Raw genomic sequence first — 14429 nt, 5'->3', positions numbered from 1 at the left:
AGGACATTTGTATATGATAATGATTGAACTCTTAACAGTTATTTGCTGGTTCTGTAGTTTTATGATATAGACGTATGCTGGAATTGATGAAAGAAATGGGAAAGATAAAACTAATAGCATTTTAAAAAATGTCTTCACTGGAGGACCTCAAGTGTTAAGAATCTCAATTAATATGCTTCCTAGTATCTCCTGAACAAAATAAAATAGAAAGCTCTCAAAAGTGAATAATCTACATATTTGCATTCAAAATAATATTACTGCTACATGCGTAACATATATAATTTCAAGTATTTTTAAAACAAGTTTTAGTCACTTGTAACTATAGACTTACATTGTACTTTATTTTATATCAGTAAAAATCCTATTGGTTTCAACAATGATTCCTACACCTTTGCATCAGGCATTACATTAAACAGCTTGTATGGATTACTAACAAGTATATGACATATATGATATTATCCCTAATTTAAAAGATAAGTAAACTGAGATTCAGAGAGTTTCAGTAATTTACCAAGACTATACAGAGGAAAAGTTGCAAGAGTGGGTCTTGAATCCATTTCTTACTCCCAACTCATAACCATCATATATTAACTTATACTTAATATTCATTACCTCTTTGATCCTCTTAGCAAATCTGTGAAGAGTGGTGGTCATCACTGCTCCTTATTGAGGTTTATATAACTTGTCTTCACTTCAACCTCTAGCCCAGAACTCCCTCACTAAATACCACCAAAGCCTCCGTTTGTTGGATTCTGAAAGCCTGCACTGAACTTGCTATCCTCAGTGTAGACATACACTAATCATCTCCTCCTCTTAAACACATATCTAAAAAATCAATTAAGGAATCATAATATATTGGGGAAGGTATGCATCCAGAAATTTGTTTTGGCTCAAGGCATACACATTGGGGGGGAAAACAGCTTACTGAAAATATACTAATCCCTGGATTTCTGAACGTTTAAAAACAAAAAAAAAAAGGAAGGCACAGATAGCAAAACTATTTTCCTTTATCTGAACAAAAATGAAACTAACCCACATTGTCTTTTGAGTTGCTACTGGATACCTAGAGGATGGACAAACAAGATACTATGAAAAACAACAATGAAGGAATGTCTGCATTTTTACTACATGATAGATTTTTTACTACATGATAGATTTCTTACAGCACTGTAAGAAAAATTTGCTCTGGCCCTAAATGGGTCTACACTTTGAAAACCAGAAAAATAATGCCTTGATTACTTTTGTTTCTTTAGTGATGTTGTAAAGGTTTATTTAAAAAGGTCAAATAAAAGATGATAAATTGTCTCAGATATAAAATCATTGGTCTTGAAAAATGTGTTGGGTACTTATTGCATACATTTCTGAATAAGAAATATAGTCTTGCCCACAGTCTAATAAGGGTTCAACAAACATTATTCATTAAAATACACAAATCCATTCTAAAAATACTTGGATAATTCTTGATTTCATGTTCATATTCACAAAGTATTTAGGAACAAAGGTAAATCCAAATATACCTTTAGTTTTGGGCAACAATTTATAATGTAATCTTGAGAATACTTTTTCAGCTTTCTCTGCTGCAAAATATTCATAAAAAGTACTTACTATTCAGGTATGATCTGAGGATTTTCTCTCCGTAGCAACAAATATATACTAGACTAATGTAAGAAAATTATTGGTGACTGTGAGGAATTATTAAAGTAATGAGATGAACTGAATAATTAAATGACTCAAAATAGACCTTATTTCTAAAATTTACTAGGAAATGCTGAAAAATAATTTTAGTATTCTTACTGGTTAAAAATATACTGTGAAAATTTATTTTCTATAAGGATTTAGAACCAATATGTTCTCTTATAATGTTAAAAGAGCTTTAACTAAATCATCTATTTGATCAGCTAATATTAACACTTATAATTATTTAGTACAGGCACCTGTGACAATTCTTTTATTAAATTTGGTGCTTAACTAAAAATGGATTTACCCCAAATCTAGGACACTTGAAGTGACTTTTTAATGAATTAAGTCTAAAATGTATTATTTTCAACTTAAAGTCACATTGCATAAAAGCTACCTGAGTCATGCATGCAAATCCTACTTTCGGGGATGCTTCATGCCCCAAACACAATGAACAGTCTTTTGTGAGTTGAAAAGCAAGTGCACCTGCTCCCTCTCCTCACCAATCTGAATGTCTCTGGAATCTCCCCAGATGGAGAACTGGAATGAATAAGCTCCACATATCAACTAGAATCATTCCTGCCCCAAATACTCAATGCCTCTGAATTTGGCTGTGGCCCCAAATAGGAGGTGAATTAGAGCTCTGGCTCTCTATTTACTAGGCATATAAAAATGCTGAAACTAGTTGTGGACAATGGAGTAGCTTTGCCCTCTGTTGGCCCAAGAATTTGTGGAGCTAGCTCACACTGATTAGCTAAAGTTAGTGACTTCGAGTATGCAGGAATGAAATTCTTTTGCCATTGAAGAACCTTCACTTCTCCTTTGCTAACTTGCAGAATAGACCTGTCAGCCAGGGAGAACGGATGTTTCTGCGCCACGTGGCACTTTAAAACTTCCTTCTCGGCAGCTGGAAGAAACAAGGGAATTTCCTCAAAGTATCCCTGCAGCTGCAGAATTTGGAAGACTTGAAAGTAAGAATATGCAGGCTGGTGGTGATCTCAGAGGCAACCCTTTGGACAGAACTTCCTATATTTGGAGGATTTGAAACAAAAACTTCTCCTCTACTACAGCCTGCTGGGAAATCAGTATCCTTAATGATTGGATAACAGAGCAAATTTACAATCAAAGGCCAGTAAGCTTACAGGACACTCCTTGGAGCTCCCAATCAACTTATTTTGTAAATCATATCGAATTATCTAGAGCAGTCTTATATTAATATATAAGATTATAAACATTATATATTTAATATAGATATATATTATATATAAATAAAAACAAAACTTTACAGACAAATCCTGTGGGGTATCTATCACAAGCAAGGCATTTTAGCTTTCAAGTCTATTGTATAATTCATTACTTTAGAGTTTGGATATCCCAAATGTGCTTTCAAAGAGACTCTTAACAATTATTATCTTCATAGAACCATAAAATTATAGCAGAGGAGATTCCTTAGAAAGTAATACTAAAAGATTTCTAAGGATAGGACAGTTTACCAATCTCCTTCCTGCATAATTTTGACAAATTTAGAAAGCTTAGAAAAATTTTCCCACAATCTTTGGTCTTCATCTGCTATCCTTTCTTCAAGTTCTTGGCTTATCTTTCTAGCAGAAGTTATAGTACTAGAATTATATTAAATTACTTTTTAAATTTACTATCTTATATATCATGCAAATCTATAATTATCAATCAATGAAAATGTCATTTTGTATGTACATGGGAATAGAGGTACTGATGTTCTCATTTTTGTAAAATTTTAAGACCTTTAAGACCTTGCTGTTGTAGTATATCTAGGCCTTCAACACATTTTTTTAATGGTGAACTATGACCTATAGTGAAACTCAAGCATATTTGGAAAATACATGGAAAGTTCTTAGCACCAAGTGCTTGTGGGGAGGTGACGATACAGTATGTGGAAAACATCCATTCCTACCAAGCATTAGAAATGGTTATCAGTCTTTCATTCCTTTTATCTTCTTTTCAACTCAACTAAGTATTTCTTCACATGGCTTTGTTCATGCTTTCTAAAACCCTTTAGTTTACTTGCTTAACTGAATCAGAGGACTGGATGGTGAGGCCATGACTTCCCAATAAGATTTAATTATGAGTGCAGATATGAACAAGATTTAGACTATTAAGCCTTGCACTTCAAAAAAACCTTTAACATATTTTGCCTTTAAATCTTTTATCACCTGCAAAAATTAATTAAGTGCAGATGTAGCAGGTTCGCTTTGGATGCCAGGGTTCATTTCCTGTCTATGCTTTGTCAGACAACCTATTACACCTCCTCGTGAACTAGAGGCAAACCGAAAACGGGGCTCATAAATCACCAGTCAGCTCTCTTTCGCCCTTTCCTGGGTTGGCCTTTTTGTATGGGGCAGATCTCCAGCTCATTATTCATGAACATACTATAGACAACATGCCAAGTGTCATCTGCATTTAAACAAACCATTTGTTAAGCAAATTATAACTCTATTGTGTAAGAATGCATCATGTTAAAATGCAAGACTAATCTAATGCCTCTGACTTTTAATCACTCAAGGTTTCTGCCGGGAGTCATCCCAAACTGGCATACATGATCTCGGATCTTTTCAGAAAGAATGACATGCTGACTTGTTTTAATAATACCACTGTTGCACAACAAACAACATGATTGCTAACCAGGGGAAGTGGCCAATTGGTTACCAAAGCAACAGCATTCTTTCCAGCACATCTGACTATTTAAAGTCTATATTCTGCAGGGAAAAGTAAATTCAGGTTCTGTTGGGTTATTTTAACTGTGGAAGTATCAATTCATTTAAGGATCATAAAAGTTGCCCTGATCTGCGCCTTCTTCTCATTAAATTGCAGTTAACACCAAGAAAGTGAAACGTGAATGTTTATGGTTTCAGAACTGCAATCCTGAATTTAATGAGTTTCCACATTCAAAGGAAACGCACCCTTCAGTTGTTTGCAAGTGCTAAAAGCAGGACAACCTAACACAGAAATACAAATACACTCCCTTTTATCTAGAGTCACTGAAATGCAGCTCTGGCCAGGAATACATACCAGATCTACAATCAATATCTTGCTTATATTTAGTTGGTCTCTCAAGTATTTGGCGGTAATTGCAACTGAATTAAAAAAGCAGAACCCCCTGCGGAATAGAGAAGAACAGAGAAATAAGAAAGCAAATCAGCCAGGAAAACCATTATAAATAATGTTCAGAGCATTTTTTAAAATGCTATATGATCTCTGAAGCCATAAATCTGCTTCTGGGAGTACCTTGCAAAATTTTTCAGTCCATCTGCTAACAATTAGAGGCTTCAGAGACATGCACGGGGCAGGTGACCGCCAGGAACCGTGGCGCTTGGAGATGGGCAACAGTCCCTGGTACTTACATGGCTGTGGATTCTTCAGCATGATGGCCTGGAGGCCTGACAACAGCAAACCCATTCTGTAAAAACAAGACAGGTTTTCAATGATCAGATATGGGAGGATTGCTTGCATCTCCATGTACTACAGAGCATCAGGCATACAGGAAAAGATTCAAGTCTCTAAGAGGCTTCAGAGCTTGTTTTCTTGACCCCATTGCCATTTCAGAGAATGAACAGAAACAATATATATGATCACATTTTATCAGATCATGTCTCAGAAAGAAGGCTCCTACAGAGCAAGGGGAAGAATAGAGATTCGGGAGTTATACCTAGCTGGCAAATATGCATATCATCTGTTATACTAGCATGATTCATTTTCAAGAACAACTTCTTATTTTATGAAAACAACATCCTACAAAGGAAGAAGAAATTCACTTTGGTGCAGGTTTGGGTCAAAATTTGGAAAGACCAGGGAAGATCCAAAGTGAAAATTCTTTAGCTGGATTCTCTTAATGGTTATTTCCACTCCATTGTCAGCAAAATGATAAATTTATACTCACACACTCACATACACACAAAAGAAACCCAGAAAGGTGAAAAAGAGAACAATGGAAAGCCCATATTTCTTCCAGTCTATAAATTTAGCTTGGATGGCTGCCAAGACTTGCAACTTTATTGGATTCCCTAAGTCAATTTCTAGCCCACGTTCTGGAATTTTATAAAGAATTCCAGGGCTGAGTAGCAATCAGATCTATCCATGATCAAGGAATGCCTTAACCTCCAGATTAGTTGGAATGCATCACGGAAAGCTGAAGTAACTCCAGCATGAAGGCAAGGAACTATAAATCCTTACAAAGCCAGCATGCTCAGAAAAGTTGGGTTGCTTGACATGAAAAAAAATCATTCATCAGATGGTTCACACCACCTTTCACTTAACTACGATTCAAGTAACATACTCAAAAGATATTTCTTTAATATAGAAACCTAAAACTTTTGAAATAATTTTAATATACCCCAGGGATATTTTTTCCACATCTTACTACAAGCATAAAGATAATATCAAGAAAAATAATCTATTCCCTAGGACTTTAAATATACATAAATTTTTCTAGAATGTTATGGTAACCAACATACAATGATTAATTTGCTAAACATTTTGATCAGCATATACATAATGATAATCTCAGAAGCAAATCAGAAGTCAAATAACACAATATCAATTTTAAATGCAGAAATGGTATTAACATGTTTCCTATAACAGTTCTTAAGATACTATCTCTCTGGCAATAAAAGACTAATATGAGAGAAACTATTTAATGAACCACACAAGACTAAAGAAATTTTAAGATTGTAGAGTGAGACTTTAGTGTGCTATAGGAATTCTGAGGATAGATTATTAAGTAAAGGTTATGATAGGTGCAATATAACTTATTGGGAAGACAACAGGATGAAAATAACAAATATAATACAAGGCAATATAATTAGCATGTAATGAATTTCTGTAATTGGAGTCACAATACTAATGATCTTTTACAATTCAATTAAAACCAATACGCTTTTTTTTAAAAAAAAAAACTATGTTTTACAGGTAAAGGGCATGGATAGACAATACAAAGAAGAAAAAATTCCAGTGATCAATAACTAGAAGAAAAAACATTCAATGAAATTAGTAATCAAACAAAAGTAGATGAAAATCCTAGTGGAAAAACATTATCCACCCAGGAAATTGGATTTTGTTTTTCAATACTCTATGCTAACAATGCAGTGGTACTTTATACACTCACAAATGCTGCCTAGAAGAAGATAATTTATTATAGCCTTCCTGGAAAATAATCCATCTCTATATATTTAGAGCCTTTAAAAAACATTTACTCTTAGAATTACTAAAGGATTTTTGCCCTAAAGGTGTTATTAACTTTGTAGACGAGGATTTATATAAAAGATGTTTTATTTACAATAGGAAAAATGGAAATTATGTAAGTTAGCTAATATTAGAAGAATGTTTAAGTGAATTATGGTATATCTATACCATGCAATATTAGACAGCCATTAAAATTTTGTTATTATAAATACTGAGTGGAATAAAAAGATATCAACTCTGGAAGTATTAGTGTTAAAAATAACAGACACAGTATGATATATCTGAGTGATGGTATTATATAGTTATTTTAAATTTATAATTTCATATCTTTTGAAAATGGTTTTACAATAAACATTAATTACTTCATAATGAAAAAATATAAAACAGAGACAGTTGAGAGATACATTTGAATTGTCTTACAGGAAGAGCTGTGGTCATAAAGGTAGAGAAAAGTTTTAAAGGGCAGGAGGGAAAAGTATGAATAAATGACTCAGAAGAAAGAACTTTAGAAAGTGTTATTTATGAATATTATACTGCATATTAACTGGAATTTAAATGAAAACTTAAAAAAGAACTATATACCAAAATATCAACCTGAATAGAAATCATGTTAAGAAACAACATGGAAATAAAATCACATAAATAATTAGCTAGATTATAAAGATAAAAAAAATCAAATAGAATTTGATTTTTATTTTCCTCTTCTCTCTTACAGCCAAATTCCTTGAGAAAAGAGTCTGCCTTTCACTTTATAATCTTCCACAGTAACCACCACCATTCTGCTAAACTGCTTGATCTGGGGTTGAAAATCATCTTCTTGCAATAACAAACATTTTCTCAGTCACTATGATCCACCCAAAGCTTCCACTGTGCTCTCATTAATGGCAAACACCCCTACATTTTCCTTGTCTTTTCTGAGTGCCCCCCTTTCCTTAGCCAAAGCCTAGCAGGGCTGCTTCTTCCACAATCTTCTCAAGTGGTAGCTGCTTCCTCTCTCACACCACGCAAGCCTGCATTCAGGAAAAGACAGAACTGGTATACTCCTAGTGTCTCGCTGCTGTTTTGAAAGCATAAAACCCAATGCACCCACCCTCCACAATACGTTCTTGTAAGAAAGGATTAGATCACACACAGAGAGAAAAGATAAACACAGTAAGATGACTGAGACTGAGCCCTGGGGCAGTCTAGCTCCTTTTGCCTCCTGTTAGTGTAGAGGAAATGTTAGTCCTCTATTTTACCACCTGCAATGAGGATCCCATCCCCTCCTACTTTTCTACCATCATTTACATTTTTCTAACATATTAAATTCCAAATTTTATATATATATATATATTTATTTCATTCAGATTTAAATAAGCTCACGTTTCCACTATCTTGAAAATAAAAATGTTATATATATATATATACCAAAATAATACAAATATACATATGTACAATATACCTCCATCCTTAATCCCACGGATCCCTCCAACTGCTACACTTTTCTTCCCTTTTAGCAAGCAAAATTCTTGAAATGGTGGTCTACCTTGCTGTCTCCTTTCTCCTTTTCCTCACCTCTGCCTCAATTACCTATCTCTAATTTATCTTCTACTTCCTTAGTCCACTAAGGAAGTTTTTACTAAGGTTACCAATGGCCTCCATGTCACTAATTCCAAAGATATTTTTATGTTCTCACTCTACGGGGTCCCTTGTCAACTTTAAACACTACTGGCTACATCTTCCTTTTTTTTTTTAAATTTTTTATTGTTATGTTAATCACCATACATTACATCATTAGTTTTTGATGTAGTGCTCCATGATTCATTGTTTGCGTATAACACCCAGTGCTCCATGCAGAATGTGCCCTCTTTAATACCCATCACCAGGCTAACCCATCCTCCCATCCCCTCCCCTCTAGAACCCTCAGTTTGTTTCTCAGAGTCCATCGTCTCTCATGGTTCGTCTCCCCCTTCTTTTGGCTTCTGTGATTTCACGCTCCCCTGGTTTATTTACCTCTCCACTTCCTAATCAGTCTCCCTTGAATGCTCCTACTCCTCATCTTGCTAGTTAAATATTAAAATTACTCATGGCCCAGTCTTAGACTTCTCTTCTCCTCTTTCCACACTTATTTCCAAGGCAATGCCATCACTCTTGTGGAATCAATTACCATCCATCATCAGATACTTCACAGATCTCTATTTCTAGGGTAAGCCCTGCCACTGAGCACCAGACCAAAATATTAGCCCACCAATAAATATCTTCATTTAAATATTCACTTGGAAGTTCACTTCAAATTCAATATATCCAAGATCAATCTTCTGATCTTCTCCCAGCCTTCTCTAACTTACCAATGATTCATCCAGTGGCTCAAGTCAGAGACCAATGAGTTATCCTTAATGGCTCCCTCTCCCTAGCCTTCCCCCATTTCATTTTAATTCATGACCAATTCCTGTTGATTTTGATTCTAAATATCACTCAAATCTATGTACTTAAATCTACATCTACTCCTTGAGCATTTTGCCTTTTGAATTTCTGCCTTTCTCTCCATCATTCCTCCAGTAATTATTCTTAGTGATTTCAGTATCCATACATACAGACACTCCCTTCAATATCTTGATTTCTCAGTTCTCTGACTCCTCGTCTTCAATGACTCTGTCTTCCATTTACATTCATACTCCTAGACCTTGCCATTACCGGTGAGAAATCTACTCCATAATCTTAATGTCAAACATCCTACTCTCCTACTATCCTATTTTCCAATTAATGCCTCAACTGCACCAAGACTTCCAATCCACTGACCTTATTTAACTTTTGCTATCCATCATTCATCCCTATCACCATGTTCACTTCCCTCCTTATGTGGTTAGACTTCAGGGTCCATCACTGTATTCACTTCCTTGCATATACTTTCAGATATCTTGTCCTTTTTTCCCTCCAATATACTCCCCTAGTATATTAGTCTGCTCAAGCTACTATAACAAAGTACCAGAGGCTCGGTGACTTAAACAACAGAAACTTATTTCTCTAGTTCTGGAGGCTGGAAGTTGAGATTAAGATCTGGCAGGGTTGGGTTTGTGTTAAAAGCACTCTTCCGAACTTACAGATGCCTGCCTTTTCCCTAGGGTCCTTATATGGCCTCTCCTCTGAGTGTACAAACACAGGGCAGGGAGAGAGAGAATTCTAGTATCTCTTCCTCTTCTTACAAGAGCACTAGTCCTATCAGATTAGAGTCCTACCCCTATGACTTCATGTCACCTTTATCACCTCCTCACAGACCAAGGGTCTTCAAATACAGTCATATTAGGAGTTAGGGCTTCAACATTATACATTTTGGGGGTATAAACATACAGTACATAAGTACTTCTAGTCACTTTGTCCCTTTCTTCCTTCAACACACTCCTGATAAAATTACAAAACTAATTAAATATAACTCACATCTGCTCTGTTCCTGCAACTAAGCCTAGATAAAAGCTACATAACTGGTCTTCCTTTAAAGTCATGATTACAAACCTCAGATAGGCTCTCCAGGATGCCCAGCAATCATACTACATTCCTTAGCCAATTAACTCTCTATTTTATAAGAGTAGTCCTACCTTCTTCTTTTTCTTCAAATCTCCATTAACCCCTGATCATTCTTTACCCTTTGCTGATGACCTAGCTTCTTATTTCACTTAAAAAATAGAAGCAATTAGAATAAAATTTCTTCATCCTTCCATAATCAAATCTAATCATCTACTCCCACTAGTCCCTGATCCTAAGAGCAATTAATTCCCCTGTGCACTTAATCCCACTGCCTCTTACCTATTCAAAAACAGCTTACCTACACTTTTCCCTTTCCCTCTGGTATCATCATTTGTTTCCTATACTGGATTGTTGTCTTTAAAGTAAAAAACACATATAAGTCTTTCTTCTTAATAGAAACAAAATAAACAAGGCAAAATGACAAATAAGAGCATTATACTATAATACCTATCAGGTAATATATAATACATAAAATAATGCAAATAAAAATACAATAATAAACTCTAATATTTTATTACTGATTTAACCCAACAACATCTGAGATAACATCATTATCCTCATTTCATGAATGATGAAATCGAAGTGTAGAAAGATTAAAGAACTTGCTTAAGGTTCATACCAGCAAGTGACATGGCTGGGATTCTATCCCTGATGGTCTAGGACCTGAAAACAAGCATTTAAGACTAGCCACATTGTACAACCTGGCCTTTGCTTACCTTTTCAGCTTCATCTTGCACCACCATCCGCTTTCCTTTCTCCACTCCAGCCACAGTGGCCTTTTGGTTCCTCCCGCGTACCTGTTTCCCCTAGCCACAGGCCTCTGCAGGTGCTCCTACTTCAGAATGGAAGGTCTTCCATTTACATACCCTCTCCCTTTACCTGGATAACACCTCCTCATCTGCACATTTCAGCTCTAATATCACCTGCAGAGAAATCATCCCTGAGACCCAGCAGATCAGCATCAAGATCCTCTGTAATATGCACTTAGAGCTATCTGTCAACCCTTGTTTCTAAGAACTCATCTTAGTTTATAAGGACATACCTCATAGTGTGATTATTTGGTTTTTTTATTTTTTATTACTATGACTTACATAATTAATGTCACATCCATACTCCCCATAGTAGGGTCACCCCTTTATGACTTGGCTCACCATTTTATCATCTAGACTTACATTATGCCTGGCACATAGCCAGTGGTCAGTAAAGAATGATAAAATAAATTTGTGAAGAGATACTACTCTGGCTCTTATCTCTCTGGCGATTCCTTTGATTTGCTCCTGGCTGTAAGTTCTTCATTATCTCAAAGGTCCCAACTTTTGCATCTCAGCTTTTTGTGGGAGTTTGCCTCTTAGACTTGAGAGCATCTTCTTTCTTAGAAACACATAAAATATTTTGTTCCTTACAATTAATGGAGACTTTGATTTGATGAACTATAGTGGGAAAGTGTTTTAAAATGAAATTATTATTCTTACAGAAATGTCTTTCACACTGGCTTCTGAATGGAATTTGTTTTGTATTTTTCTGAACCCTTTATTGTCTGGCATAAAGGTTTATTGTATGGGACACCACCTGAACTAGCGTTTTCCTCAGCTCAAGAATCTATAGTCTTCAATGAATATTCTTCAATGAGCCTTTTTAATAATCAATTTACTATATATTCAAAAAACTCAATAATCTACTAGCTTATATAAGAAAACCTATATACAACAAAGGACTCAGAGGCTCAGTTTATTATTTTCTCATTTAATGCTAACAATAATCATTTTCATTTCATGAAAAAATATTTTTTTCTCAAACCTTGAAGTTTGTATGATGTTTTCACTTCATCGTATTTTTGAGCATCTCAGAATGTAGTAGTAAAACCTATTCATCCATATAATTTTGAATTTCTTTTTACTTTACTTCATGAAAAAACTCCCTGCTTTATATTTTATTCAAAGTTATGAAGACTAAGTAGTTAATCTAAGCAAACAAATTCGGAAGTACTTTTCTGTGCCTTTATATCAATTTAAGGGTGATGTAATTTGTCTTAATAATCTGATTTTTAAAATCTCTTTTCAAGTTTTAAATTCTCTTCAGTCATGAACATTACTAATCACAGAGCTTTGGCAGTATTTTAGCATCACTAACAGTAACAATGTTTCCAGAGTGTTCTCACATCCATATTTTTGTTGTGGTTGTTGTTGTCTAGATCAGTATTATGGATGTTTCTCCTTGGTTGAAGAGGAGGAGGATGTGTTCTCTGATATCATCATATGGGAAAATGCAGGAGACTATTTGCTTCCCATATATAGCCATGGAAAGGGAATATAGGTCATTGTTTCTATGTAAAAATGGATTTGAATGAGAGGGAAAGGAATCCAATCATTTTAGACTATAGTCTATTTTTGTAAATGATGGAATTTTCTTTTTCTGGTCAAAATTATCAAAATGTAAAACTTTATGTATTCTTTATATGCATAGTAAAACCCTCCCCAAGCAAGTAAAGGGCAGGGAGTAAGCAAATCACTAGAACCATTTTAAAGTTGTTGGTTTTTTTTTTTTTTTACCTCACCTAAACAAAGTTCAAATTTCTCTACATAAGCTCAGTTAGCCACAGCACATATGGAACTGAAAATCTGGAGTGTAAAACAATCTGATCATTTTATTTGTTGCACTCATTAAGACAGTCTCATGGACAGGAGAAATGTGTATTTCATTTTGCTAACATCCCCAAGTACGTATTCAATGGATAGTAAGAACCATTACTAATTCCAACCTATGTAGAGTAATTTAGGTTTCAGAAATCATGGAAAATAAAGGCCTAATCACCACTGACGAGAGTAATGTAGAAAGTCAAGAACACACTGTATAATAGAATTAGCCAATATATACAAAATCCAAAAGAGAAAAGCAAAGATTATTTATACACTTTCAAAAATATTAAGCAATGATCTGGAACTTAAACCACCTGTAATAGTCAGTAGCCCTGTTAGCAACTTAATAATTTTGATTTATTCTTTATAAAAACATAACTGCAGTACATAGTACAGAAATTCTCTGTGATATTAATAAATTGACAAGAGACTGTGTTTCTTTGTTAAAAGTAGTTAATCAGACATTAGATCTTCACTTAATCTTTAACTCTATTTTGGGACACTATAAGAACAAAATCAAAGAAATCTGTCCTGCTTAGAAAAATGTTTTATGTATAACTGCCTACTATTCAAAGACTAATTGAGCATGTCAAACCAGATGATTGAATTCTGTTTTTAAATTTTCTCTTTTAGTGCACTGCTAATTTAGAACTCAGTAATTACCTCCCAATGTCTAAATATTACCACTAAAGTGTTTCTAAATGTACTTAAGTATCAATCCTCAGTGAAATACTATGTACCAAAACCAAGCACAGCATGGAAAAACTCTACAGCATGTATTTCCAAGTAAAGATGTGATGGTTGAATTATTGCTTCTAATACATTTGCAGAATTGGAAATTTATATGGAGTAGTTTATGTGCTTGAAATATTTCACCAGAAGCCAAAATCCCAGCTACCCCAGATCCATACTGATGCGTTATCAATTTTGAAAATGACTTTAAGAAACATTCATTTACATAAATATTTTTTAAATAGTTGAAAATATTTTAATCTACTTTGATATTCAATAATAACTATAATCTTCAAATATGTTGGTGAATAAGGTATTTGGCACTAGTAAAAAGAAGTGCTGAAAGCAACCAGAATCTGAAATTTACATGTCTATGCTAGACTAGCACAACTTAATCTCCCAACAAATCCGTATGCTCATAAGTGCCCTCTTTAACATCTCAAGGAAAGTGCTTGCCAAGTGTACAAGTCTATGATAGATAGATAGATAAGAGTAATAAAAATAAAGCATGCATTAGCTGGTTTGACACACTTTAAAATTATTTATAGTAATAAATTTGGGATTCTTTATATTAAGTTGCACAGGGGAAGAAGTCAGAAACATGGTAAAGATATAATGCTTTTGTAAGACTTCACTGGGTAGAAGATCCTAATGCTTTCCTATTATAGT

General features: G+C 34.5%; 1 protein-coding gene across 9 annotated transcripts in view; it reads right to left on the bottom strand.

The window, feature by feature from the left end:
* The window catches only part of HDAC9 (histone deacetylase 9), a 911036-nt gene that overhangs the window by 200527 nt on the left and 696080 nt on the right, over positions 1-14429 (bottom strand). For all 9 annotated transcript variants that reach the window (XM_078059350.1, XM_078059344.1, XM_078059346.1 and 6 more), the window contains 2 exons: positions 5055-5110; positions 4723-4810 (listed from right to left, as the gene is read on the bottom strand). In XM_078059350.1, the coding sequence (XP_077915476.1) occupies positions 4723-4810; positions 5055-5110 (144 nt within the window). The remainder of the gene's footprint in view (positions 1-4722; positions 4811-5054; positions 5111-14429) is intronic.

This window comes from Halichoerus grypus, chromosome 12 (assembly GCF_964656455.1).
Source record: "Halichoerus grypus chromosome 12, mHalGry1.hap1.1, whole genome shotgun sequence".
NCBI lineage: Eukaryota > Metazoa > Chordata > Mammalia > Carnivora > Phocidae > Halichoerus > Halichoerus grypus.
This window is presented reverse-complemented; position numbering and strand designations above follow the sequence as displayed.